This window comes from Trachinotus anak, unplaced genomic scaffold (genome assembly GCF_046630095.1).
Source record: "Trachinotus anak isolate AG129_WGS33_773 ecotype Australia unplaced genomic scaffold, CSIRO_AGI_Tana_v1 ptg000031l, whole genome shotgun sequence".
Classification (NCBI taxonomy): Eukaryota; Metazoa; Chordata; class Actinopteri; order Carangiformes; family Carangidae; genus Trachinotus; species Trachinotus anak.
In genome coordinates, this window is record NW_027273882.1 from 4780678 (window position 1) to 4808659 (window position 27982).

Genomic DNA, 27982 nt, shown 5'->3' on the forward strand with positions numbered 1-27982 from the left:
GTGACGTCAGTGGCATGCTCGCATAGTCATGTGAAGACCACATTTCATATTAGATCTTTGTATTCAGATGTGCAGCAAATTCATCAAGACACCAAAACTGTGCCATTGAACAAGATTAAAGACCAGCTTCAGACCAGATTCAGTATCACAATTGTCAGATTCACTGTTCTTGTTGGGAAGAAGATTATTTTTATTGTCAGTTTTATTTATAAATCTGTCAGATTAGTTTGGGCTCTTGGAGATGTGTGTAGCTGTGATAGTCCCTCAATGTCAGGCTCCTTCACCGTCAGGATCATTCTTCATGTTCAAAGTCATCACCAAATGGCTTATTGCTTGCACCTGTTTGCTGTAACATGCATGTATTGGAGAACTGGTTCCAAGACTGTTCATCATCCACTCTTAATGTTCCTCGTCCTGTCCTCTCCACAGATCACCAGGACATGACAAAAACTCATCTGCATGCCGGTGCTAGTTGAATGTTAATGACTCATTTCAGTGTGTGACAAATGTGTGAATGGGCACAACTGTCAATGAGTTTGTAAAGATAAAGAAAATGTTGAAGAGTTGAAGCTGTGTTGCGATGAAAAGTGACCACATGAGACTTGGGCGGAGCTAACGGTTGCTAACCTGTGGACTCCTGCAGAAAACCCCCATGAAGATTGTGGAGGAGGAGGAAGAGGAGGTGGCTGAGATCCAGCCCGACCCTCTCCATCAACTCATCCTCCACTTCAGCCACAACGCTCTGACAGAGAGAAGGTGAGGGAGCATGAGAGTGAGTCTGTTATTCTGTGTTTCAGAAAAAGACACACATGCTTTTATTGTGGAACAAAATACAGTACACAAACAGTAATGCAGTGTGACTTTACTTTTTTCAGTTACTTGGAGGAAGATCCCTTGTATATTGCATATGCAGACATGATGGCAAAGGTAGTGGGCTCTTAATTCTCTTTATTATTAATTAATTCTGGGGAACCTCCCTACTCTTGGTAAATAAAATGATACTTGAGCTTTGAACATTGAATTTTGTGTCTTCAGAGCTGTGCAGAGGATGAAGAGGAAGAAGAGGAGGAAGGAAAAGAAAAGACATTTGAGGTACTTGCGTTAATTCATAGGCCTCAGTAGCAGTTTTTATCACTGTTAAAAATGTGCCTTTTTGCAATTCCTCTGTGTGTGTGTGTGTTTGTGTTTGTTGGGTTTCAGGAAAAGGAAATGGAAAAGCAGAAGATCCTGTATCAGCAGGCGAGGCTGCACGCCCGCGGGGCTGCGGAGATGGTGCTGCAGATGATCAGCGCCAGTAAAGGTAATCATTATCTGATAATTTGAGCTCCAGTCAGCCAATTTACACTCTTATCCACTATTATCCTTGTCAGACATGTCATGCTCAATATATAAGGACTACTGGCCTTTTATGTGCTGTTGGATACCAACCACACATGGAGGAGGTTTTTCTTGGTTTTCTTTGAATTTTGAAAATAATTAGTTCTTTTATTTTTATATTATCTTTTAATAATTATTTCACTTGATGGCCTTGTTGTATGTCAATTCCTTCTTGCTGATATGATGAAGAGTACCCCGCGTTAAACAACTGCCACCTTAAGAGTTTCATCTTCTGGAGTTTACTAGGGAGTCTTAACTGCATATGAGGTCAATGTCCAATTTAAATATATATATTTTGATAATAATTTTTGCAGAACACTCTTCACTTTAATCTTTAGCGCCAGGCAAACCTGCTCCTGTCTCCAATGTTTGTTCTATCCTGAGTTTGATTTGCAGTTTTTATCTGCCATCAGGTCGTCTAGGCCCCATGGTGACCTGCACCCTCAAACTGGGAATCTCCATCCTAAATGGAGGCAATGTGCAAGTTCAGCAGGTCAGAATTACATCAGAATAATTTAGTATTGATCTGATTTGTCTATCCATTTTATTATTCTATCTAGTCATCAATAATATTGACTGCATAGTATATCCATACAGAACGATCACCGCCCGGTGTAGCATGTGGTCTTGACAGAAGAGCATTTAATGCTTTTGTTCTCTTTTATCACAGAAAATGCTTGATTACCTGAAAGAGAAAAGAGATGCAGGGTTTTTCAAGAGTCTTTCAGGACTGATGCAGTCTTGCAGGTACTGTGATATTGCTGTATCTGTGCTGCAAAAACAGAAACAGAAACCTGCACAGATTTCAAGTGCTTTTATTTTACTTGGGAATATCTTTCCTTAGTGTCCTGGACTTGAATGCATTTGAGAGGCAGAACAAAGCAGAAGGTCTTGGCATGGTGACAGAGGAAGGTTCAAGTAAGTGAAGAGTTATCTTATTGGTTGCACTATGTGATAATTCTACCTGTTTTCTCTTCTTAGACTTAGCTCCACTTTTTTGACACAAATTTGTGTTGAAGCTCAGTACATGCCTGTTGAAGCTCCTGACTTTACTCTTGATCACAAGACAACAACATTTTCGACCCCCCCACCCCCACCCCACGCCCAAGCTAATGCTGAACCATGACAACTGTATAACCCCAGTGTCCATTCAAAGCTCTTGTTAAATGCTATTTCCTAATTAGCAGTTTCTGTATGGCCTTGGTAGTTAAAACAATCAAAATTACATTACTATTAATGTAAATTTTGATTAATAAAAGTAGTTTGCTGCTTGCGCTACAGTCTTTAAGTCACTGAAGTTGTCAGTGTGGTGTCTTTAATGTCGTCTTTTGTAATCAACAAAGCAGGAATGAGCCTAATATATTATGTAACGCTGCATTATCAAGCATGTACAGGGATTTAGCAAATGGTTAACTTTCCCTTCTGTTAACTTGTGATATTGGGGGGCATTTGAGGTAGGTGTCCAGTCATCTGTAGAAAGGAATAAATACAAAACATGCAGTCACAGACGACATGGTCCAGCATTAATACCAGAGTTTCCCTCTCTTAAAACACAAACACTCTCACCTGATGCTTTTCACATCAAACTATGTCCGTCTTTTCATCATTCAACCCTCTGCTAAACATTTTCACCGTGTGTTTAACAATTCACTGTTACTACTCGTGTCTCTGTTACTGTTATCAATTTTTCACCATGACAGAACTCTTATTTGATACTCATTTTGTTAGACGCAACATGGAAACAACTTAGGCCTATGATTTTTTTCCCCCGTCTAAAACAGTTTTTTAACTGCATGACTTTGTTTTTCACTCGTAGCCAATATATTCATATCTCTTCGTATTGTAACTCAATGTCCTCTCTTTTTGCTTATGTCTTCGTGTATTGTTTGTCTCCTTCCTGTCATTTTAAAAACTCATCGATGGCAGTCCACACTGAGCGGGGTAAATAGCAAATTTAGATCATCCTGATATGGCTATGCTTCCACCTTGAATGTCTCCTCCACATCTGTGGTCCATACTCCTGCTTTATTTGGTACAAAGCCACTTCCTCCCCCATGCCCAGATGTCTGTAGGGACACACTGTGCATGCCGACTGTTAGAGTGTACACAGAAAGTGGATCTTCAGAAACCATTGCCTGTCCTTTTGTGTGCTATTTGTTCCCATTCCCCTTATGTTACTAATGCAAATCCTATTACTGATGCTGAAATCTGTTGTTCTAAGGCTATCAGTGCCATCTCCCACGGGTTTGACTGAAGGTCTGTAGACTGTACCACAGCCTAAGCAAAGCTTTGTCTTGCTTTGGACTTGGGGCCTATTTCACAAAGCTGGTTTACATACAGATGTCTAACTTTCACATGGTTTTATCTGCTTGCAGAAATGTATTTTACTCATTTTGTATAGATCTGTTGACCTGATTATCTAGTTGATTTTTAAAGTGAATTCTGTAACCACATCTGTCTCCTCCTTTTTTTTCTGAAAAGATATCCTTCAACAGGCCCAATACTGGCCTGCATGTGAAAGTTATCAGGCTTCCTCCAGCTTATGGAAATGTCCTAGTGTTTCACTGTTGTTTAATGTAAGAGCATTTTTACAAAAAGCACTTTGGATTCAGTTTTGAACCTGCAATCTAAAGGCCCAGGACTTCAAAAAAATTTGAACATGAAACCTGTCCTGCTTGCCACATATTAATTGCTTCTGAGATTTTGAATTCACATATTGTCAGACCTCCTCATGTACAGTAAATAAAGACTGAAATCACTGTGTGTGGGGTTACAGCTATATTCACCAAGATGTCTTTTCTCTCAAGGCTCCAAGGTGCTACAGAATGATGAGTTTACTAGAGATCTGTTTCGGTTTTTGCAACTTCTGTGTGAGGGGCATAACGGAGGTGAGATTTCATTTATGTGAATTTTGATTTCATGCGTTTTCACCAACAGGAGCATCTCATCGTTTGGATAAGTGTATTTTGTGTACTATTTCATGAGAGAACAGAGGACCATAAGGGTATGAGAAAGAGATGATGAGATTGATGATAAAAAATATTTGTTTCTGTCAGATTTCCAGAACTTCCTGAGAACCCAAACTGGAAACACAACCACAGTAAACATCATCATCAGCACAGTTGACTATCTGCTCCGTCTTCAGGTATGTAAAACTCAGAATGTAGACTGTCTCCATCTTTATTACTATTATCACCATCATTACTATTGTAATCATTCATGCTATTATTCATTGTTCATTTAATCATTTTATCATTTAATCATTACAAATGTTATTCTCCTCTTTAGGAATCTATCAGTGACTTCTACTGGTACTACTCTGGAAAGGATGTCATTGATGATACAGGAAAACTCAATTTCTCCAAAGCTTTATCCGTAGCCAAGCAGATATTCAACTCACTGACTGAGTATATTCAGGTAAGAAGCTGAGCCCTCAGTCCATAATGTTGAATCTGCAGTATAATGACTCTTAATTTGATGTGTTATTTTTTTCCCTTCTTTCCCATCATCTGTCTTTCCTACTTGTCCTCTTTCAGGGCCCATGTATTGGGAACCAGCAGAGTCTGGCTCACAGCAGACTCTGGGATGCAGTAGTGGGCTTCTTGCATGTATTTGCTAACATGCAGATGAAGCTATCTCAGGTAAACTGAACTCTTTTTGTACTTCTGCAGCATGTTTTTTATAAAAACAAAAAATAAGATAGAGGACTAAAAATTAGAGAACGCAACTATGTTAATAAAAATCTGTCTCGTGTCATAAATATCTGTTTATAACTAACCCATGGTGTCTGTAACATGAGAGCACTAGAATTCATTGTTATAGTTAGAAGTAACCAGAGCCTGACGGATACATTGACATGGCCAAAATGTTTGGTCCATTTTGGCCTGTTGCTGACGTATTGTATTGGTGTATCTCAAGGCATGTTCAAGTATATCTTATGAAACTACTCTAGCTAACTAATTAATTCACTAAATGTTTACTGAACTAATAATGAGCCTTCATTTGATAATGCTGTTGGTAACTTTGTGTCTGCAGTGTAAAGCCTTAAGAAAATGTCTCCTATTTCCTTTTAGGATGCCAGTCAGATTGAGCTGTTGAAGGAGCTGATGGATTTACAGAAGGACATGGTTGTTATGCTGCTGTCTCTACTAGAGGGTAAGGACGAGATGGGGTAAAAATCATCGTTGGCTCAAGATCACAACATATCTGAGATGATTCTACTACAAGTCTGTGTTGTTTTCAGTAAAAGTTATGGACTGCATAATGCATTTTGTGTTTGTGTTTTATTCCTGAAATGCATGTTGTTCCCTCCTCAGGTAATGTGGTGAATGGAACAATTGGAAAGCAGATGGTTGACACGCTGGTGGAGTCTTCTAGCAATGTGGAGATGATCCTCAAGTTCTTTGATATGTTCCTCAAACTGAAGGATCTAACGACCTCTGACAACTTCAAGGAGTATGACCCCGAGTTTAAAGGCATTATTTCAAAGAAGGAGTTCCAGAAGTCCATGGAGAGTCAGAAGCAGTACAGCCAGTCTGAGATTGATTTCTTGCTCTCGTGTGCAGAGGCTGATGAGAACGGCATGTTTAATTACAAGGAGTTTGTGGAGCGGTTCCATGAGCCGGCCAAAGATATCGGCTTCAACGTGGCAGTGCTGCTGACCAACCTGTCTGAGCACATGCCACATGACTCTCGACTTGCCACCTTCTTGGATTTGGCAGAGAGCGTGCTCAGCTACTTTGAACCTTACCTGGGTCGCATTGAAATCATGGGCAGTGCAAAGCGCATTGAGAGGGTTTACTTTGAGATCAGCGAGTCGAGCCGTGAACAGTGGGAGAAGCCACAGGTCAAAGAGTCCAAGCGTCAGTTCATCTTTGATGTGGTCAATGAAGGCGGAGAGAGCGAGAAGATGGAGATGTTTGTGAATTTCTGTGAGGACACCATCTTTGAGATGCAGCTAGCCTCACAGATCTCTGAGCCTGATGAGGTTGAACAACCTGAGGAGGAGGAAGACGAGGATGGACACAGCATCCTGGACGAGCTGGCTGCAGAGGAAGAAGGCGCACTGGAGTCTGCCTCAGCCTTCACCACTGCATGTTGCGCTGTGAAGAACAAAGTTTCACGTTTCCGCCAAATTTTTTCTGTTAAAACAGTACGCAAACACTTCAAGAAAATCAAGAAGCTGACCATCAAGGAGATTATCACAGGCTTCTTCTCCTTCTTCTGGATGCTCTTTACTGGCTTCTTTAAGGGAATCTACAGTCTCATCTTTGGTTTCTTCCACGTCATCTGGTCCTCCATGTTTGGGGGTGGCCTGGTAGAAGGTGCCAAGAACATAAAGGTGACAGACATCCTTGGGAACATGCCTGACCCAACCCAATTTGGTATCCATGGAGATGCGATAGAAGGAGAGAAGGTGGAGGCTATAGAGTCATCAGGAAACTTGGATATAGCCATGGCACCAGCAGGGGACATGGCAGAAGTGGACATGATGCTGGAGATGCTGGTGATGCCTAAAAAGGAAGGAGGGAAACATGTGGAGCCCGGCCTGGGTGATGTTTCTGAGCTGAGTGAAACGTCCACTACTGAACAAAAAAAGGTTTGCAGTCAACCCTCAATAACTTCATCTGTGTAACTAATGATCTTACACTCTGTAGATACCTGCCTTTCATTATCACTGCCATTCAGTTTCACAGCTCATTGATATGTATAACACTCTCATGCAGAAAGCTGCTGCGAAGCCTGTTCAAACTCCTGAGAGTGAACCAGAAAAAGCAGAGTGAGTAAAACTGAGTAAAATTAATTATCATACAGAATAAAAAGAACTGTAAAGTAAAACTGTAATGACTAATACAGCACAGAGAACCAGGAGAAGGAGGATAAGCCAAAGGAGGAGGAGGCTAAGGAACCAGTGACAGAGGAGAAGCCCAAGACCAGATCAAGCCAGCCTAAAGAGCCGTCGCCTGCCTTCATGTCCAAAGTCTTTGCTGCTCTGGACATTTACCTGACCAAGATGCTGGTGAGGCCAGACACTGTTCTTTCAGAGTTGTTTGTGGCTTTGCTTGAGAAAAATTCTTCAATATCATTTTTTGGACTCATTATTTATCTAATAAATCCTTAGCAGTCATCAGCTGGTCTCTTATTTTTCTTACAGAACTACCTGGCTCGTAACTTCTACAACCTGCGTTTCCTGGCTCTGTTTGTGTGCTTTGCCATCAATTTCATTCTGCTATTCTACAAGGTAACTGAAGTAGAGCTGCAATGATTAGTGGATTGATGGGTTGGCTGATCAACAGAAAATTCTGATGAAGTCAAACAAGACCACTATTCTGACCAGACCTTTAGTGTCAAATCAAAATCCTCATTTCATGAAAAAATGCATGTAGCATGTAAGCTAATGTAATGATTAAGTAGCCTGATTTAGTAACTTGAAACAGTTGTGTTCTGTTCAGAGGGATACCAAAACTGTAATTGTTTAGAATAGTAGTTAAGTATACTATATAAGTTACAACAAAAGTAACAACCCAAAGCATTTGAAGGAATCTGAAGGACAAACAAGTGTAAGAAATATGTAATGTAAAAAATGTAAAGCAAATAAATAAAATACTGAGATTTTTCATTGTCTACGTGGTATGTTTTTCTCTTTAGGTTGCTGGTGAAACCGATGAAGAAACTGATGATGAAAACCGCTGGGGTGGTGAGGATGAGGATGATGAGAACACACTTTTTGACATGGATGAGTTTGTGCTTCAGGAGAGCACTGGCTACATGTTACCAACACTGCGCTTCTTGGCTATATTCCACACTGTCATCTCACTCCTCTGTGTGGTTGGGTACTACTGTCTGAAGGTGGGTATATTTGTGATACTGTTACTGCAACTTTGCTTACACAATGGTGAAGGGAGACCATTAACTCCCTTCACTTGGCTGAGAATTATTTCTTTGCAGATGATACCATTGTGTAAGTGAAGTTGCAGTTTTAGTTGCACGTCTCCACATTTTGCTTTTAGGTTCCTTTGGTGGTGTTCAAGAGGGAGAAAGAGATTGCCAGAAAGCTTGAATTCGACGGCCTCTACATTACTGAGCAGCCGTCCGACGATGACATCAAGGGCCAGTGGGATCGGCTCGTCATCAACACCCCGTGAGTCGTTCACAGCATTAACATGAGGCTCACTGCCTTGATGATTTACATGGATCATTTAACAACCTTTCTTAAAATATAAGGAAAGTAAGATTTATTTTTCTCTCACTAACACAGGTTATTGTAGATAACATTTCGTCTGGTAAACTCCAATAAGCACTGCTTGTTGTAATATCCATTAGTATCATAAAAACCCATGTTTGACAAATAGGGCTGGATATCAGCACCGATCTCTCAGTTCAATTCACAAAGTCCAGAATCAATTTGATTTGAGTTACAGCTGATAAATGCCAATGTTGCCTAAAGTGCTTGTCAGAATTTATCTTTCTAAATTCTTCTACATTCAACAGGTGAGCAAACTGTTGTTTCCTTGAATATAAAATTTTGTAAAGTGAACATTATTGGCTGAATTGTTTACACACATTTCCCGATTACAAAACTGTGGCCTAAGCATTTATTTTCCTTGGCAAATGCAAAGCAACTAAAATATGAAAAATATGATATGAATATGATGATGTATATTTTTTAAGTATAAATGTGTTAAAAAAGTTGAGCAAGAATATTATAAACCTGCAGTACGTAGAGGAGAATCATTATGCATTTTTTAAAAATAAATGCTATCCTATACAGCTACACATGGACTGTCAGTGGTTGATGCTTTAACTAAATACCAACATCCACTTCAATGATCACTGTGCACAGACAGAAACTGAAAGTCTGCTTACTCATTCACCTGCACTGATTGTGTTGAGACATCAGCCTGATATCTGCAGACAGCTTTTAGCTAGTGTTAGCTCCCGGCGGGGTCGCACTGAATCACTGAATCACATACCCAGAGAGAATATCTTCAACAAACACAGAGTTCAGATCAGTGTGCAGTCTTTTTTTAGTCTAGCCCTCTGACAGATGTTACAGATGATTTATTCAAAAAAGAAGAAATACAGATCAATCAGTAATGAAAATAGTCACTCAATAAACTTTCAGTAGCAACTGACAATATGTAAACTCTAAAACACATTATATTAACTAAGTCTACATTCCATTACAGCTCTTTCCCCAACAACTACTGGGACAAGTTTATCAAGCGCAAGGTGAGTATCTGAGACAATATTTTTGTAAGGTACTGTAACTGACCTGTATTGACAAACTAGTGCATGACGAGTGTTATTAAGATCCCTCAGAGCTGAGCATATATAACTAAATATGCTCAAATTATATCTTGTATAAGTCACATCAGGAGTTGTTGAACATTTTCAAATTCAGACTGACTAATTTGATAAGATTTTGTTCCAGGAATCCATATTAGAGGATTATTGTTATAATATAGTAGTGGTAGTGTTGTTTCATACATTCTCTGAGTTAATAACTGCAGTAAAATCCAACTTTTTCCAACCTTGTTTTCCTACAGACACTCTTGAATATGCATAAACCTTAAAAAACCTCCAACTTAAACATTCTCCTTTTTCACTGTCGCTACACCATCTCTAAAACAAACAGATAAGCAGACGACCTCCTCACAGTTTGAAAATAAGTCACGAAGCTGACTTTTGCTGTTTCCTGTATGTGTAGGTGATCAACAAATATGGTGACCTTTATGGAGCTGAACGCATCGCTGAGCTCTTAGGCCTGGATAAGAGCGCTCTCGACTTTGACCCCACAGTGGAGACTGTAGAGAGGGAAGCCTCCCTGGTCGCCTGGTGAGAACTTAATCCTTGTTTCCCCAATACTTAATGATGCAATATGTGGATGTGGACACTGATAGTGAAAGTCTTTGTGTTTATATAACATTAGGCAAAGGAGGACATGTTTATGTATATGCAGGCAGGGATGGCTTGAGGCCAAGAACAGGCTAAAAAGAGCATTCAAAGACACTGCACTGTCAGCACTAACTCAGGTGATCATAGACTGATGGTACTGATCAACGCCCCTATTTACAACCAAAAATGAAACGTCTCAATTGTGGTTGTTAAAAAAAAAAAAGGGCTTTTAAATTAGGGCTTGGCTCAGTGCTGAAAGTTAGAGCATTACCTGACCTGAACATGTAAAAAGAATTTAATTAAAACTGAAGTTTTCAAAGTATCTCCCACCAATAACGATCATGACATGAACAGAATGTCAGCTCTTACTCCAAATTGAATTAAAATTTTTTTTTATGTTTGCATGTCAGCAACACCATTTTGTTTTCTCATTGACAGGCTGAGCTCCATTGATACAAAGTACCACATCTGGAAGCTGGGCGTGGTTTTGACTGACAACGTAAGTTTATTTAATGTATACTAAAAGCACTTTGCATATTACTGTGGGGGAAAATAATGTTTTAGATGTGATCACGACTTTGGTTAACAAAGTTATTCTGAAACCGGTTTAATAATTTTTTTGTTGCAATTAATAACAGAAATATTTAAAATAAGAGTAAAATATTAACAAAGTATAAAGAATAAAAAATAGAAGATAAATTACAAAAATGTGTGTATATTGTTTCAATGTCGTAAATGTGTGAAATTTTTCAGGATATAAAAATGTAAAATCTACATATGTCACGATAACATGGCAAACCATACAATAATATTGCAAATATTCAACTGGCAGAGCAATGACACCACCATTACAACAATTATCTGTAACTAATGAGTGGCCTCCTGTCCATACAGTACTTCCTGTATCTGATCTGGTACACCACCATGTCCGTCTTTGGACACTTCAACAACTTCTTCTTTGCTGCTCATCTGCTGGACATCGCTATGGGCTTCAAGACTCTTCGCACCATCTTGTCCTCTGTCACTCACAATGGGAAGCAGGCAAGTAGTTCCACCAGCAGAGGGAGACAGAGTACAGATAAGAATACTGTCAGGCCACAACAAACATCAATCAGCAGAGAAGCCTTTTCTTTAACAACCATTTGCCCTTTTTCTACTCAGAATTAGGAAGTTATAAAATTAACAAAACTTTATTGAGGTAGAGGCTTCTTTTCTGTAAATAATCTGCATCTATGATGGTCTGTGATAGATAAAACAGCTAACATCATGATTCATTCTGCATACAACATAATCAAATCAAGAAATTAACTTCTGGAAAAAAAGGATGGAGCTTTGAAATGGAAACAGTGGATATCTATAAAGACTCTGTCATCTAGGTCACAGGATATTTAGAAATAAGCTGTCATGAGAAATAAATTAAAGGAATTAAATACACATAAAAAATCAAAGGGAACTGGATTTTCTGTTTTATTCTTGAGTATGTTAGGAGTGAAGATTGTAGATAAATGTGAAGGAAAAAATTTTTTTTAACCAGTAACAGGGTACTCCCTGCAGTTGCCACAGAAAATAGAAAAAGCTGTAAAAACTATTCAGATAATGAGTCAACTGTAACACCTGAAACATAACGTGTCAATGTGATTAATGTTGGACAATAAGCATGGAAGCCTTAAGTAAGCTAAAGGTTTTGCATAAATGTCTGAAATAGATGCTAAAGGTAATGAATAAACAGATAAAATAATCAGGTAAATTGTAATGGATAAACGGTTAAACATGTTCGCTAAAAGGGATGAATAAATAATGCCAAAGCTTAAAGTAGTGGATAAACAATTGAAATAATTACCTTCAAAGAATGGATAGACAGTTCACATAATCAGGTAAATTGTAATCAATAAATGCTTGAAATGTTTGGCTTAAAAAACTGATAACAGATGAAATTGTCAAATAAAAGTAATAAATCAATGGTAAAAAGACTAAAAGTAGTGAATAAATGGCTGAAAGGTTGAGCTTCTCCCACTTGAAGGAAGTAATACTAATGCCAACCTTATCAAACCAACCTAGACACATTGTAATAATGCCCACATTTAAAGAAACACTAGTGTTAAATAACATCCAGTTTAAAATTTACACATCTGAAACATAACAGGTGAGGTCTTTAAAGGGGTATTTGAGTTCATCTGTGAGGGTACATCAGACATAAAAGGCTGGGAAACAACACTGGTTGAGACCATCTGTCTGACAGTGAACTGTAAGCATATGTAAATTGCAGGGCATCGATGGGGCATGAAATACTTCTGCAGTGACATAAATTTGATTTCCTGGAGGTCTCCAAAGTCATTGAATACTGATGAAAACTGCCCTGAAAGCTGCCCTGAAGTCCTCGATTCAGCTGAAGAGGCCTTGAAAACATAGCAGTTCTTTTGTGAGCCACTTTTCCAATGGAAAAAAAAAATTACTCTCAAAATCTACATTTAAACAAGAAAAAGGCACAATCAGAGGCTGCCGTCTCCTCAGCTCAAATTCTCACATTTGGAATAAATAAAGGTCAAATAAATGTTTCAGAGCGTGTAAGTGCCGATTTTAATGACTTTTCTCTCCCTCTAGCTTGTGTTGACTGTGGGTCTGCTGGCTGTGGTGGTTTATCTCTACACTGTGGTGGCCTTTAACTTCTTCAGGAAGTTCTATAATAAGAGCGAGGATGAAGACGAGCCCGACATGAAGTGTGACGATATGATGACGGTATGTCTGACCACCTCCAACATCTTTTTAATTTATGAAAAATGAGAGACAAAATTGAAAATAGTTGACTTTTCATAGAAGCATAGTGAAGCAAATTTTGTCTGAAACAAATTAAATAGAAATTTTCCAACCTTGGTTACCACAGAAATAAAATATAACTGCCTTTATTAATTGTAAAATGACTGAAGCTCTAAGTTACTTCCCCTCTTTTCTCCTCAGTGCTATTTGTTCCACATGTATGTCGGTGTGAGAGCTGGAGGAGGTATTGGAGATGAGCTGGAGGACCCAGCTGGAGACCCCTATGAGCTCTACCGCATCCTGTTTGACATCACCTTCTTCTTCTTTGTCATCGTCATCCTGCTGGCCATCATTCAGGGTACACAACCTTTACCTTTTCCTGTCATTTATCTTTGGTGGTCTCACATTTAGCATTGCCTCACAAGGAAAATACAGGTGAAAATTAGATGAGAAAATGATTCTCCTTTATTGGCACAAACATCAGTCTCATCATGTATTCTACATCAGTTTAACAGTTGTATTAAAAAGGTGTTTTTTAAGTGTTCCCCTGACAGACTGTTGCACACTCTTTCAGGTTTGATCATTGATGCCTTTGGTGAGCTGAGAGACCAGCAGGAGCAGGTGAAGGAGGACATGGAGGTAAGACTTGGATCCAGCCAGAGTGGAAATACTGTGTGTTAGGAGGTGCATTTCTGCCACAGAGGTCTTTTTTATAAAGTCATACACTGATGCAGAGATGTGGAGGAAAATACTGACATCAAAATACTAAAAGTGCTTTGACACCTGTTTGGCGCAGTTCAAACAAACTCATGTGCATTTGCCAGGTTAGTTTGGGCTGGTGTAAAAACTGACTGTTGCAAATTAAACAACCGGTCTGAGATCACCTGAAAAACGAGGATCCACACACTCTGGTAGAGTTCGTTTCTGGACTAAACACAGGAATTTAGTAGATGTGACTTATTATCGTGAGAATGTTGAAGAAGCAATCTTATAAAGAACAGGCAGCACTGTGCAAAAGTTTCAGGCACTGAAAGTAAAGATAGTTTAAAAAATAAGTTTACTTCATTAACAGATAAGTACTTGCTGTGACTCCCCATTGCCTTAAAAACGGGCCACAGTTCCTCTGTGGATTTAAGCTGTCTCTTCTGCCTCCTAATGTAATCCCAGACTGACTCCATGATGTTGAGATCAGGGCTCTGTGGGGGTCAGACCATCTGTTGCTTCTTTCGCTGAGTCCTTGGACTCTGGCTGTATGTTTGATTTTGGCAGCTACTCATTTAAATGTGAGTTGAACTTAGCAGCCACACAGTTTATATCTTCCTCTGCAATATTATGGTAAGACGCCTCTTTATCAGGCTGTTTCTCATTCTTCATAAAATGGGGGTGAGTTGCAGCCCTCATGATAAATAATTTCTCATTAAGGATTAGTGACACTAGATGAGATAAATAAACACTGTAGAGTCAGTTAAGTGCAGCATGACTTAATGTCTGTCATCAGAATTTGATTTGGGTCAATGTAGAGTTGATGATGTAGGATCATCGCCAACACTGTCCAGTGAAATTAGTTGCATATCTAACAAACACAGTTTACATATCAACAATATATGATTTTCCTTTCCTTAGTCCCCAGTTAACAGAACTACAGGTGTGAAAGCACCTGAATGCAGCAGGAATAAGAGTGTTGTGTGTAAGTTGACCTCCTGTAGCCCCGTATCAACATCCTCTCTCACTCTTCTTACAGACCAAATGCTTCATTTGTGGCATTGGCAATGACTACTTTGACCGGACACCTCACGGGTTTGAAACCCACACCTTACAAGAGCACAACTTAGCCAACTACCTGTAAGTGCAGCAACACAAAATGACCAAGTTCAGTAAGTTGGAAGTGTTCCCTATTCTCAATGTGAGCATTCTTCACAACACTGGTGTCATTTCATGTGCAGGTTCTTCCTGATGTACCTGATCAACAAGGATGAGACTGAACACACGGGTCAGGTATGTGACAGAAAATATCTTTGAGCTTCAACTTTGTTATTTTGTTCTGCTTAATATGGCGTAATTATGTCTGATCTCAAGAAAACAAAGAAATAACAAAATCCTGCACATCGACTCCAACTTCGGTAGGTTTTACTTGTGCAACATTTCAACCCACTTGATGTGTTGCATAAGTGCAGCTTAGCTGGAGGAAGAAGCAATGCGTGGGTTTACTTTCTTTTTTGATATTAACTTGTTATCATCCTGCACCTGAGACTCAAGTTGTTTTTTTATCTGATGTGAATGCACTGTTTTCATGTCACAAATACAGCTGAAGGGAAAGAAAACTTTAAGTTTTTTTTGGATTTCCTTCACAAATTCAGCCACCTGTAGAGAATAAGTCCCAAAGATTTATTCCTCTATTGCTATGAATTATTATTTTATTCTGTAGAATATAAAAAGAAATCATATGGATCCCACTTTATAAGTCTTGATCCACATTGGATGCAATTTGATTTGAAAGATGTTTTACTCACGGTATTTCTGTGAAATTGGTTCCTACAGCATATATTGATGACCATTTTTTAAATCCTTTTCTCAGAGCACTGAGGTATAAAACATTTATTGATCAAAACCCTGAAACCTATTGAAGCTACTACTCATCACAAAAACATATTTTCTATTTTCCCCCTGGTCATATTTAGCCATGCAGACAGTTGTGGTTTATATCTCAAAACCTGGACAAATATTGTAACTATCGAGATTTGAGGCAGAACTTTTTGGAGGATAACTCTGGCAAACTGACTTTTTATTTCCTATCCTCCTTCAGGAGTCATATGTGTGGAAGATGTACCAGGAGAGATGCTGGGATTTCTTCCCTACTGGAGACTGCTTCCGTAAGCAATATGAGGACCAGTTGGGTTAGGGTGGGCGGGGCAGTCTTGTCTACCCTGAACACCCCTCGCTCCCTTCCTTCTATCTGAAAGAGACAATGAACTTGACTTCACCCTGTTAACACAATCTGAACACTCGCTGGTCTTTCTCTGCTGCCATGGTGTCGAAAAATGTGAAGAAGAGAAAAAAAATCATTCATTTTGAATTTAAACACTCATAAAAGATAATTTAAAGAAAATAATTGTAAGACTTACAACTAATGAGTGGACGTTTGTGCATCCAAGTCCTCTTCCTTGTTACCGAAAACCCACACTTGCCACGACGCCTCTTTTATGCAAATTCTTCTTTTGATTCTGATTCACATTGCCTTTTCACTTGCTTAACCCCAACCTGTTGCACAATTTGTTGTGTGTAGACATTTGATACACGTGGAGGGTTACAGCATGACAACTGAATGTCTGAATATGCACATTTTCTAGTTTTAACGCCAGGATGTTAGTGTCACTTATCAAACCAACTGAATGGATGTGTGCTGCTAGTGTTGATCCAGTTAACATCAGATGAAATGAGTGAGACCTGATCTGCCTTTCAATGCTGGTTCAATTCTGTGATGAAATGAAGATGGTTCTTCCAGGACCAGAGACGACTTACTTTATGTGTTTATCGAGAGCCGATGTGCCTTAAGAGAAACTATGCAAAAAAGAGGAAAAAAAAAAAAAAAAATAATCATTTTTGTCCCTCCTGACACAAGCAGTGTGCTAGTTCTGGATTAGTTACAAGCAGATTTAGTTCAAGTTAGTTTTGTGGCTTTTAAATCAAAAAAGGAGAATCATTTGTTGTATAAAATATAGTTGACCCTCGTGTAAATGTTGCTTAGTTTGGTTTTGTTCCTAAGCTGTGGTGTCCTGCCCGCCTGCACCTCTTTCCACAGTAGAAGAACCCCAACAAGAGGAAAACAAAAAAAAACAAAACTTGGTTCAGGGATTTATTGACGACAAGATGGTTAACTGCTGTTGTATGGCCATTTGTATGTATGTAGTAGCTTTCGTAAACCGCATTTCTTTTAATGACGGGAGGAAATGAATAAACGAATTGACGCAATAAACCAAATGTGTTGTCTGTGACCTGTCTGTCCCTTTGGCAGCAGAGATCCCCCTGATGGCGACACACTCCCGGGGTGTGTCACTTTGACAATCTAACAGAACAGAAACTTCTGTCTCTGAAGCACGAGCTGCAGAGGGAACACTGTGACACATTCTCATGAACGTTCGAGACGTTCTGTCCCATCTCTGCACCTCCAAACACTGTCTCTCATTAAGCTCCAGAAACTAGAGAAAAAAAGTGGAGGCCAATGTGAAGCAAAGTTTTTTAGCATGTGAGCTTAGTAATTGACTTTAAGGCTGAATGTTCTGTCTTGATATGATTTTTAAAGGACATAAGTGGAAGCAGAGAAGGTTGAATTCACAGCCCAGTTTCCTTCATATACTTCCTTCAACATGTCTGTCCTGGATCAGTGGCGGTCAGGAGATCATGCTGTCAAGCCAGTCCTCCAGGTCCTCCTCTGTCATTTCCTGCTTGACGGAGGCAGACTTTGGAGGTGTGACATCTTTGTCTTTCACCTCCTCCATCTTCTCTTCTAACACCTCCGGTACTGCCGCCTTCATTTCCTCACACGCTGCAAATTACAAGAACAGAGAAGATTTTGACTTGTTCTGTCTAAAGCTTTGAAGACCAATCCTCTCACAATGTGATATTGTCTTCAGCTTTTTTTTTTGGGATAATTTTAGTCTGTTTAAAGCAACGGTTTTATGTTTTGGTGAATGTATTAATTATTTTTCATGGCAGAGGTTTAGTTGCAAAGATCAAGATCACTCATGTGCCTTAAATATGATGCTACAGCTGAACTGGCTCTGTCCCAAAATCTGCCTACCACCATCAGTAAAGCTCATTAACAAACACATTATATCTTGTTTAATTCACACAAGAACGGAGGTGTAAAAAACACAATTAGTCATTACACTGTGAGTTATGTGCCCGACTATTTCTCAGCTTTACGGAGCTGTAGCTTTACATTTGTCAATCCCATCTAACTCTTGCAAGAAAGCAAATGAAATCAAAACAGTTGGCCGACACATCAATTAAAATTAATTGATTTCTGTCTGACTAGAAGCTGAAAAGACTAATTGGCTGCTAGCAGCAGCTTTATTTTTTACCATATATAGAGATACTCAAACCAGAAAGCATGAATATCAAATATGGTCGATTATTGGGTTTACTGACACTCCAGAGATCTTGGAAAACAAAAATATGTTACCAGTCTTTGAACAGTGACTTTAAGTTTAAGTCTTAAAGTCACAGTTTACCGTGACCATTAGTCTGTAGTGTGGGAGTGTGACACAAATAAACTCACCTTCCTCTGGACCCCCACTCTCCTCCTCTGGAACACTGGCAGACTGGTTTCCTACAACACCTGAGACCGGTTTTTGTAAACCGAGCAGCTGGTCCAGCTCTTCATCACCATCATCCTCTGGCGGCTTGGCAGCATTTGAGGTGGACACCGGGTTTGTAGCCACAGGGACTTTCTGGTTGATACTGAGACCTTTTAAAGTTGCGGACGGAGGAGTGAACGTGGACGTTTTGGACATTTCCTGTTTAGGTGCAGGATTCATTGTGGGCAGTTCTACTGGAGTCAGGACCTGAAACATCAGGATTAGTGTAAAAATGACACAGTAAGTTTTGCAAGGTATTAAAGTCAAATAAATTTATTTTAAGTAAATTTACCAAGCAACAAATATCATTTTTCTCAATTTTTTCAAGTATTATCTACATTATCAAAACAAAAGCAATCAAATAGTTATAATATTTGTGACAAGTTCTCCATCCAATGCTCATCTTCTTATCTTTGTTTTTGTTATTCTTTTCCATATATTTAATTTTCCCTGACATGTCTCTCCATTTTAATAGAGGATATAGTTTCTGCAGCATTGTCTTGGTAACTACTTTCAAAAAGGTTATTCTTAGTATTCCCATGTCTTTTGTTCAGCCTTTTAGAAAAAGTGGTGATTTAGAATAGTGAGTGAAACTGAATGACATGATGCCTTTACTTAAGTATAACTTCCCACGAGAACTTTAAACCTGGACAACTCCAACGATGAAAGATGCATGAACCTCTCACAGGCCACACTGAATATTGACCTCTTTGTTTTCTCATTTTCATAGTTCATCCCTAAGCCTATGACCAGGACAAAGACTTTCTGTTAAAAGGATGGAGGAGGATTAAAACCAAATCCTTCCCTAAAGATCTGTTTCTGGTGATGTCTCCACTCATTTTTGTCTATAGTCTCAAACTGGGATTTCTCTATCAGTGAATTCCAGTCTGCAACAAACACATTATATTTATTTTCATGAGGGATGTCTACTAATTATTGTGCAGTAAAAAACATTATCAGTTAATTTTCTTACTTTGAGAGTAGAGCTGCAATCAACAGAAAATTGATCAGCAGTTCACTCATAATGGATTATTTGTTTTTTCAAGCCAACACACTGTGGTTCCAGCTTTTCAAAGATGAGGATTGGCTGTTCTTCTCATGTGATATACAACAGCATATTGAATATCTTTAGCTTTTGGACTGTTAGTGGAAAAACCACACTGAGCACATCACTTTGGGCTAGTGATTAATCAACAATGAAAATAACTGTTAGTTGCAGCCCTACAAGAGATTTGAATTTTCTCATGAGCTACAAGTGCCCGTCAGGGTGCTGGATGTCAGCTGATACAAGCTGTGGCAGTCAAAGATCCTACCTGAACCAGCTCAGCCTCCAGGTTGAGTCTCTGATGGAGAGGAATCTGTTGAAGGGTCTGGGCGAGAGCTGGGAGGTCCACAAACGCTGCTGACATCTGCAGAGAAAGACAGTGTGAATGCAGCTGTTTGCAGCCAGACTCCAGATGTTTGCAGGTTTAAGAGGTTAAAAGTTTCATCAGGATATGGAATCAAAAGCATTTCGAGCATTATTCTAACACGAGGCTTAAGTAAAGTATCAAAGGATGTGAAAACTTGTTCAAAATCCATTTAAAGTAGCCTACTAAAGGTCAGGTCAGTACTTGTCTGTGCTTCCACATAAGAGAAACAAAACAATATAGCTCTGACTGTACACAAGAAATAGCAAGAGGTCAGGAAGCCTTATATAATCTAAGTGTGTTTGTGTGTTTTGTATCCACAGACACAGACGAGTGCTGGCAGAGTCAGGATAAGTGATGATACACTCACAAGCTCTGATATTCTTTACATTTACATTCTGTATTATGTTCTTTTAAAAACACTGGGTGAGTCATGTTGAGGAGGAGCGATGCTACTTGAACGTCTTTCTTGAAGTTCATTTTGTAATGTGGTGATAAATGTTTCAGTCCATGCAGTAGATGTTTTGTTGCTTGACAGGATAAATGAAAACTCTGACCTGCTCGTTGTGCTAAGATGAAAAGTCAGGGGATCACTAAAGTCATTAGAGGTCATCATCTGGCTTTCATGGTCGGCTGCACAAAATTTCACGTCTATCTATCAAACAGTTGTTGAGATATTTCAGTCTGGACCAAAGTGGTGGACTGACCCACCAACACACACTAACAATGGTACATAAGCTCCTTCTACCTTATGCATTTTTAACCCTGATGGAGTGTCTCCTTGAGGAAAAGTGGGTGAAATCCATGAAAGACAAGCAAATACTGCAGAGTGCTGCAGATTGGGCAGGATATAGATTTACCTGACTGGCTGTAAATGAGTCCATCTCCCAGTCTTTTTCTTCTGAAAACCGGAATTGAGTGAAGGAATCTCCTGAGAGAGACACAGAAACAGGGTTTGACACATCACTGCTGCAGTCAACTCCCTTCAGTGCTGTTGGTTAACATGGATCCAGCTGCTGTGAGCCAAGTGAGAGCCACACACACACACACACACACACACACACACACACACACACACACCTGACATGTCTGAAACCTTAAACCAGTGTTTCTCTGGAAGACAGTCAACAGCTTTGTGTAAACTGTTGATCAGTGTGAGAGCTGAAGCAGCGCTGACACGTGACACCGCTCTGCCTCCAAAAAACATCAACAGGCTGAAGGCTCTTGAGGGCACAGACACACACACACACGTTCAGCAGACAGCTGAAGACTCAACCTGATCGCACTTCATCGGAGCTGTTTGCAAATTGTTTTTTCAAGGACAAAATGAGAAAACTGCCCAGATGAACCTTTGAACTGTGCGACTGAGGAGCAGAGAGGGGAAAAAAAATAAAAATGTGTGAGGAGTGCGCAGTCAAAACACAACATCCAGTACAACAGCTCGACAGGGACACCGTGTCAGGTGTGAAGCACCACTCACAGAACTCGCATCATTTTGTGGATGTGGTTTTCTCCACTAAATAACAGAGAGCAAGTAATTTTGGGCGGAATAAACAGGGTGGTGGAATATTTTTAGACGTGGCAGAGAAAGACTTTTACATGTTGTCGGTGTTGCACAGTTAGTTGGTCCATTTCTGTAGCAACAACGTGGTGAATACTTCACTCTTGTGAGGGGATTTTTAAGTATTTTCAGAAATACACTTGCCTGCTTTCTTTCTAACAACAAACAACCAACTAAGAGCAGTTAGCTGAAATTACTGAGACCACTCTCATTTTGTTTTTTAATTGGTGCAAAAACAAAACAATAGGTTGTGTCGACACAACAAGGATTGACAGAGAGGTGGAGAGAGAGATGTACACAATTCCACACGCAAATACTATGATTTCACGTGGTTAGTGTTATATGGTTATAAGGTGTGGTATATTATGTATTGACTGGGCTAATGAATAGTGAAAGCTAGAAGCTATGATAATGTCAACAATAACAGCAACAACTAAAAAAAAATTAAAAAATTGAAAAATAATACAAAATAAATAAATAAAAATAATAATAACAATAATCATCATCATCATAATGGTAAATTGTGACCAAGCTAAATACTGAGTGGGACCATATTACAGCTCTTCAGTGGACAAACTACATAATTGAGACCAAACACTGTTTTTTACTGTGTCGGTCAAACTACACACCGACACAGATACATCAGACAATATGGTCTTTGACTCTACATCACAGCCAGAAAATAAGGCCCCAACAATCAAAGTTGCTCTAATGAATGACTGCAAAGTTTTCTCAAGTCATCTCTTTCATAAATTAAAGTACTTTCCCCAAGTGAGATCTTTTTTTTTTTTTTTTTTAAGCTCAGAAACTGATAAAACTAAAATGACAGTGAATTTAATTTATTGTTTCTTTTTATGTCCTGTGTTTTGTCTGCCTGGAGTTCAGAAAAGGTTTTCAGCACACGGCCGGCAGCAGAGGAAAATAACCCAAACAGAGCAATAAGTTAAAAATTCAATCTAAAATCACTCACTGGGTCTTGTGCTTTATTCCCTGTGGCTCAGATCAAAGCACACGGATCTGGAGCATTAATCAGGTGTAGCAGCAGTGACAACAACACTGACTTTTTTTAAATAGGTGGAGGAACAAACAAAGCAGACTGTGGTGAGTGTGCCACACACAGATGGACGGTCAGTGGGAGATCTGACAGAGGAGCTGCAGCCAGTCGTTACATTACAGACACTCGGCCTTTGAGACGGACGCTCCACGCCATCTGCAGTTGTCCTTGATTGCTTGGCTATATGGGAAGTGAAGGGGGTCAAAAAGGGAGAAGCTGCAGGAGGGTTTTTTTTTTGTTTTTTTTTATCTGCAGGCCGAGTCCCTGCTGTCAAACAGGTAGAGAAAAGATGATTTATGAATAGGGGCATTATGGAGGTTACAATGTCTGTGAGGCAGGAGGATAAGACGGGGGAACGGGGATGTCAGCTTTATGTGACGGCTGAGGGGCGGAGGCCTGCGTGTTGGGCCTGTTATCGGTACGATCGACTGGTTTTCGCCCTCAAATGGAGCGATCTGTGCACATAAAACCCGGATTTGGTGGACGGGGAATCGAAAACCAAATTTCAAACCTAATTCACAGCTGCAAGTATTTTAAGCTGATCCATGAAAAGACAGAACTGATCCACAAACCACGGTTTAACATTTTGACTAACAAATACCAAACCCACCCAGCTGCCTCCCATCCCCCTACAATCACAATGATTTATTAAACATTATTGTCTGTGTAGTTCATTAATAAAGCTAATTAATGCATCGTTTTTAGCCAATATTTCCTCATCACTCTTATCACAGACATACTGTATGGGAGGCACTAATGCCATGTCTATATGTTAAAGCAGTGATTTAAGGGGGCCTTTAACAGGTCAATCTGGCCTTTCATATGTGCAGTATTTTTCACGCAGTTACATCACTTTAAAAATGTCTTTTAGGCTGATATTGGATCATCAATTGGCATTAGTGCAGTTGGGAAATGTAAAGTATTTAGCGTTTTTTTTGTATGTCTGACCTTGATTTGTCTTATTTCAATATATCTTAATATATTTTTATTCACTGTATTGATATTTTAAAAGTCCAGGGAGATATTGAATAAAAGTTATATTTATTGGGATCATCCTCAGGTCTCCAGTTCATCCTTATGGAAATGGGAATGGTGCATTAAAGACGTAACTTGGGATTCATCATGAAGGGCAGGAAAACCTGGATAATCATGTCATTCAGCTGCTATTATGTCCACTCCCGTGTTAATGCACTGAATCCTGGAGCTGTCCAGGATTCAGTGTGTGACTCCCCAGAGGTGCCCCGGTTCATTCCTCTCACTTTGATGTTGTCGTTGTTCACGGATCTAAAACTGAACGACTCTCTGTTCAAAGGTAAATGCTAAATCTGCATCGAGGTGAAATTACCTCTCAGAAGTGGCTACAGTGAAACACCCGGAGCCTCTCACTCTCATTTTCACTGCGTTTCCGGCTCCTGCTCCTCTCTGTTTAACATCTTCCCAGACTCTAATCCTCCTCTTCATCCTCCTCCTCCTCCTCCTCTGTCTCCTTCAGTCCGTGTCCAACACACAGAACTGCTGACACCTGTGAACTGCCTCCCTCCTACACCTCAGAGCCCAGTGTCATCCCGAGCTACGTCCTTGGAAATACCATCCCAGGTAGTTCGGAGGCACTGACACAACCATGGCAACAGCTGCCAGTGAGGATGAGAGAAACGTCCGTCGAACCTCCGCAAGACGGAGAGAGAGAAAGAGAGAGGAGTGGAGGAGGGGTGAGCATGGAGAAGAGAGGAGTGAGTGAGGGGGGGGAATGAAGAAAAATGAAAGAGAGAGCAAAGCGGTCTCTTCATTCCTGCTCATCCAAACACATCTGAGGCTTAAATCCCCTCTCTGCTCTTGGCTCACACTGTTTTACGTGCACAGTGGAACATCCACAGAGGATCTGTGGACCCAGCTGTGTGAAAAACAGGGCCATGTGGTTTCTCATATGTATTTGAACCACTAGCGCCTGAGTTGAGTTCATACAAGAGAATGAATTCCTTAGCAACTGAAAGGAGGAGTTGATCGTTTGATTAGTGAATTGACAGAAACTTAATCAGCTATTTTGATAAATGATCTTTTATCGTTCTTTAAGGAAAAACACAGAACTTTCCCTCGTTTCATCTTCTCCACTGTGAGCGTTTTCTTCCTTCCTCTGTGATTTATCTTTGTGAACTGACAGTTATTTTCATTATCACTTAATCAGTGGCTCCCAAACTGAGGGGTGGGCCCCCTTACAAGGCCACTGAGCACTGCAAAGGAGGTGCATACATGACTAGGGAGGCTGCAAAAATAAAGTTCTTTTTCATTATCAACTTTAATGCCACTAATTTTCTTATTAAATCGATGATTTGTTTGGTAAAAAAGTGCCGGAAACAATTTTCTTCTAACCTTTCCAACTTCTAACCGACTGACTGTCCAGAACCCGAAGATATTTAGTTTACAATCACATGGAAAAAACTGTTGATAGATAAATGATGGAAACTGAGGGGAGAGAGAAAGATGGGGGATAATAAGTAGCAAAGGTCCTGGATACGAACCAGGGACTTTACGGTAGATAACGTCGGCCTAATGCTTGTAACCTGTTCCTTCATTACTGTAAACAAACCTTACAAATCAAAGCAGTTTATGTCGGGGGGCATGATTTTTTTTTTTTCCTGGAACCACCTGATTCAATCGATCGATCATTTGCATTGTAAAATATCAGAAAACCAGTACAATTACCACAATTTCTAAGAGCGGCTGTTTTCATGCTGCTTGTTTCGTCCAGACAACAGTCGAGAACTGTAAAGTGTTCAATCTACAGTGATATAAAACAGCTAATCACACTCAGAGCCAGAGAATATTTGGCAGTCAATCAACTGATTTATCGTCTAAACTCTTCAGCAAGATGTGGAAAAGATCCACGGCTACAGACAATAAGTAGTCATGTGTTTATCGAGCATCAACAGCAAATCTTTCCAGACTTTTCCAGACATCAAACTACTCAACGTCACCTGGAAGTGATCAGATTTTTCCTGTCCTGTGTGGGAATATTGCTGAATTCTGCTGTGATGATGGCGCCTGCCAGCAAAGCTCTGACCTCACTGAACACAACTGATTAAAGATCAATTCATGGTTGAAATGACTGTGCGCCAGTGGCCTCACTGAGTTATTCCACAGTGAATAAACAGTGCATTACTCATGCTGTGTGCTAAGTGGCTCGGCTGGCATTGTGTAACTTCTGTATAATGTGGTATCCTGTCTCTTGACACCTTGCTGGCTGAACCCCATATTAACAAACGTGGCTTTTTGCTTGCAACCCCGGCTTCGCTGAGCTATGTATGGCTCGCTAATGCCGAGTCCCGCTCTCATCCTTTATATCTGGGATGTGTTGTGCACTCTCGCTCCCGCCTTTCTGTTCCACTCCGCTCTCTTCCTGCTCCACTCAGCTCCGCTCTGCTCTCACCACGTCGCTGTTCATCTTCACCCCACTCCTCCGTCCTGCCCTGCGAGACCCTGTGAGCGCTGTCAGGACGAAGATAAGACGCGAAGGGTCTGTATCACCTCGCTGTGAGCAGAGCGAGCGACCGATATGAACTGACACGACTGTAACTGCCCTAACCTCCTTCTTCTTCATGGCAACATGCATCGAGAGCATCAATGCCACCAACAGTTGTACAGGGATGCAACTGGGCGGATTATTTTTATTTATCGATTAATCTGCCAATGACTCTCTCAATAAATCTATGAATCATTTGATCATTAAAGTGTCAGAAAATGGTGAAAAATGTTGCCATTGTAATAAGGTGTCTTGTTTTTTTTCTGTTAAACTCCCAAACCTTTGCATCCATCTGTACTTAATACAGTGAATATATTGTATTGATATAAATAATCCCATTAGTGCCCTGTGTTGTGTTGCTCTCTGTGTGGCCCTGCAAAACTCCCTCATCCTGTTTGCCAGAGCATGCCGCTGTTACCCTGCCGGTTGCTGTGCAGACAGAGCCACACAGACCACAAACATCACAGATGCACACCCTTGTTGACTGGGCCACACCTTCAGCACACAGCTCGGTGCACAGACCCAGTCCGCTCGCTGTTTGAGGCCACGGCCTGGACTGGATCTTGATTAGCCTTCTGTCTTGGAGCAGTGACTGGCTTGAACAGAAACAGGAGGGACATGTAAGGAGCAACAGTGCCGCTGCTAAGTCTCCACTAACACCTGCAGTGAAATGTTGACATTTTATGTGACTGGAAGAGGAATAGACACATTCCCCGCTCCCTCTTCCTCCTCCATTTGCCAGTAGAGTAATGGCGAGTGATTAGTGAATGATTACTTCTTTTTTAAACCGGCTGTCGTGGCAGATCCTCTCTTGATAAGAAAGGACGGAGCGCGCCGGCTCACAGAGCACTGAGGAGCAATCGAGTGTTATAACTATCATGACAAATCCCATCTGATTATTGTTTGGCAGCGCTGAGAGGGAGGACAAGATGGAAAATGGAAGAAAAAAGGCCGGGGATAAGAAAAGAGAGGGAAAGAATGAAGGAAGATGGAAGGAATGAAACAAGGAGGGAAAAACAGTTCAGAGAAACTTGTTGCGTTATGTGAAGCCAATCCTCTTTCCGGGAACCACGATGCCTCCAGCATGCTCCCTGTCACGGCTTTTTAACCAAACCAATTAGCCTAACACGACACAGCGCTGAAACCCACTACGCGTCGATAAATCACTGTCTGCGCTAATTGCAATTAAAATCCTGAGCAAACCAGGCGAGACAATAAAGAGGGCCGAAGCTATTTACTCTTAACTTTTAATGGTGATTGTGTGAGGCTGTGTTTGTGTCAAAGTCATATCAGAGGAGCGCCAATCCACTCGAGGCCTCCTGCTCATTAGGCGTGTTTTTCTGTTGGTTTTTTTTCTGCCGTGCAGCTTGTTTGGAGGTAAGAGGCTGCAGCTCACACACTTCCTACCTAGGATCTAATCAATCATATTCCAACATCCGATATCGACGTCCACTGTAATTGGCCCATTAAGCTGTTTGCAAGACGTTATTAGCTAACAGTAGATGTTGTTATTCAGGAAATAAAGGGCTGCTGTGATCAGAACCGTCAAATAGAAATATGAGGTTGCTCTGAATCATTTCTCTAATGAACAAGAATATTTTACTGGAACCCTCTGCAGTGAAAAAGCCACTTCAGTACATTCATATATCAAATAATAGAAATGAATCGATGAATCTTTTTAAATTAACTTGAAATTAAAAACAAAAAAACAAAAGAAAAGTCTCTTTCTGGTTGCAACTTCTCAGTTGAGAGTTGCTGTTCTTTATCTTGTGAGATAATAAAATGAATATCTTTGTGTTTTTGAACGATTCATTGGACAAAAAGACATTTACAGACACCGTGTTGAGTTTTAGAAAAAAAGTGATTGTGACTATTTTCTCTTTATAAACCAAACAATCAATTCATCCTGAAAATAGTTGGCAGATTAATCAGCAACAAATAATTGTTAGTTGCAGCTCTGATGCTAACATTTGCTAATCAGCACTTAACACAAACTATAGCTGAGGTTGATGGGAACGTCAACAGTTTTGCAGGAATTTGGTCATAAACCAAAGT

The 27982-nt window shown here is 40.1% G+C and overlaps 2 protein-coding genes across 14 annotated transcripts in view; one reads left to right on the forward strand and one right to left on the reverse strand.

Annotated features, from left to right (window-relative positions):
- ryr3 (ryanodine receptor 3) overlaps nt 1–17007 on the forward strand; it is a 110990-nt gene extending 93983 nt beyond the window's left edge. For 6 of the 9 annotated variants that reach the window (XM_071467772.1, XM_071467773.1, XM_071467775.1 and 3 more), the window contains 29 exons: nt 644–756; nt 876–927; nt 1036–1092; nt 1201–1300; nt 1791–1870; nt 2048–2124; nt 2222–2295; nt 3304–3318; nt 4185–4265; nt 4434–4522; nt 4666–4794; nt 4914–5018; nt 5451–5532; nt 5694–6976; nt 7104–7156; nt 7234–7396; nt 7532–7618; nt 8026–8226; nt 8388–8518; nt 9567–9609; nt 10088–10215; nt 10714–10774; nt 11170–11316; nt 12877–13011; nt 13231–13387; nt 13604–13668; nt 14771–14871; nt 14973–15024; nt 15833–17007. In XM_071467772.1, coding sequence (XP_071323873.1) covers nt 644–756; nt 876–927; nt 1036–1092; nt 1201–1300; nt 1791–1870; nt 2048–2124; nt 2222–2295; nt 3304–3318; nt 4185–4265; nt 4434–4522; nt 4666–4794; nt 4914–5018; nt 5451–5532; nt 5694–6976; nt 7104–7156; nt 7234–7396; nt 7532–7618; nt 8026–8226; nt 8388–8518; nt 9567–9609; nt 10088–10215; nt 10714–10774; nt 11170–11316; nt 12877–13011; nt 13231–13387; nt 13604–13668; nt 14771–14871; nt 14973–15024; nt 15833–15928 — 3957 coding nt within the window. In that variant the 3' untranslated portion in view covers nt 15929–17007. Of the gene's footprint in view, nt 1–643; nt 757–875; nt 928–1035; nt 1093–1200; nt 1301–1790; nt 1871–2047; nt 2125–2221; nt 2296–3303; nt 3319–4184; nt 4266–4433; nt 4523–4665; nt 4795–4913; nt 5019–5450; nt 5533–5693; nt 6977–7101; nt 7157–7233; nt 7397–7531; nt 7619–8025; nt 8227–8387; nt 8519–9566; nt 9610–10087; nt 10216–10713; nt 10775–11169; nt 11317–12876; nt 13012–13230; nt 13388–13603; nt 13669–14770; nt 14872–14972; nt 15025–15832 lie in introns of those variants that run through there. The other 3 variants (XM_071467774.1, XM_071467780.1, XM_071467778.1) reach the window with 2 other exon arrangements.
- Nucleotides 16869–27982, reverse strand: part of aven (apoptosis, caspase activation inhibitor) — a 216855-nt gene continuing 205741 nt past the window's right edge. For all 5 annotated transcript variants that reach the window (XM_071467799.1, XM_071467800.1, XM_071467798.1 and 2 more), the window contains 4 exons: nt 20656–20726; nt 19700–19795; nt 18308–18593; nt 16869–17572 (listed from right to left, as the gene is read on the reverse strand). In XM_071467799.1, the coding sequence (XP_071323900.1) occupies nt 17418–17572; nt 18308–18593; nt 19700–19795; nt 20656–20726 (608 nt within the window). In that variant the 3' untranslated portion in view covers nt 16869–17417. The remainder of the gene's footprint in view (nt 17573–18307; nt 18594–19699; nt 19796–20655; nt 20727–27982) is intronic.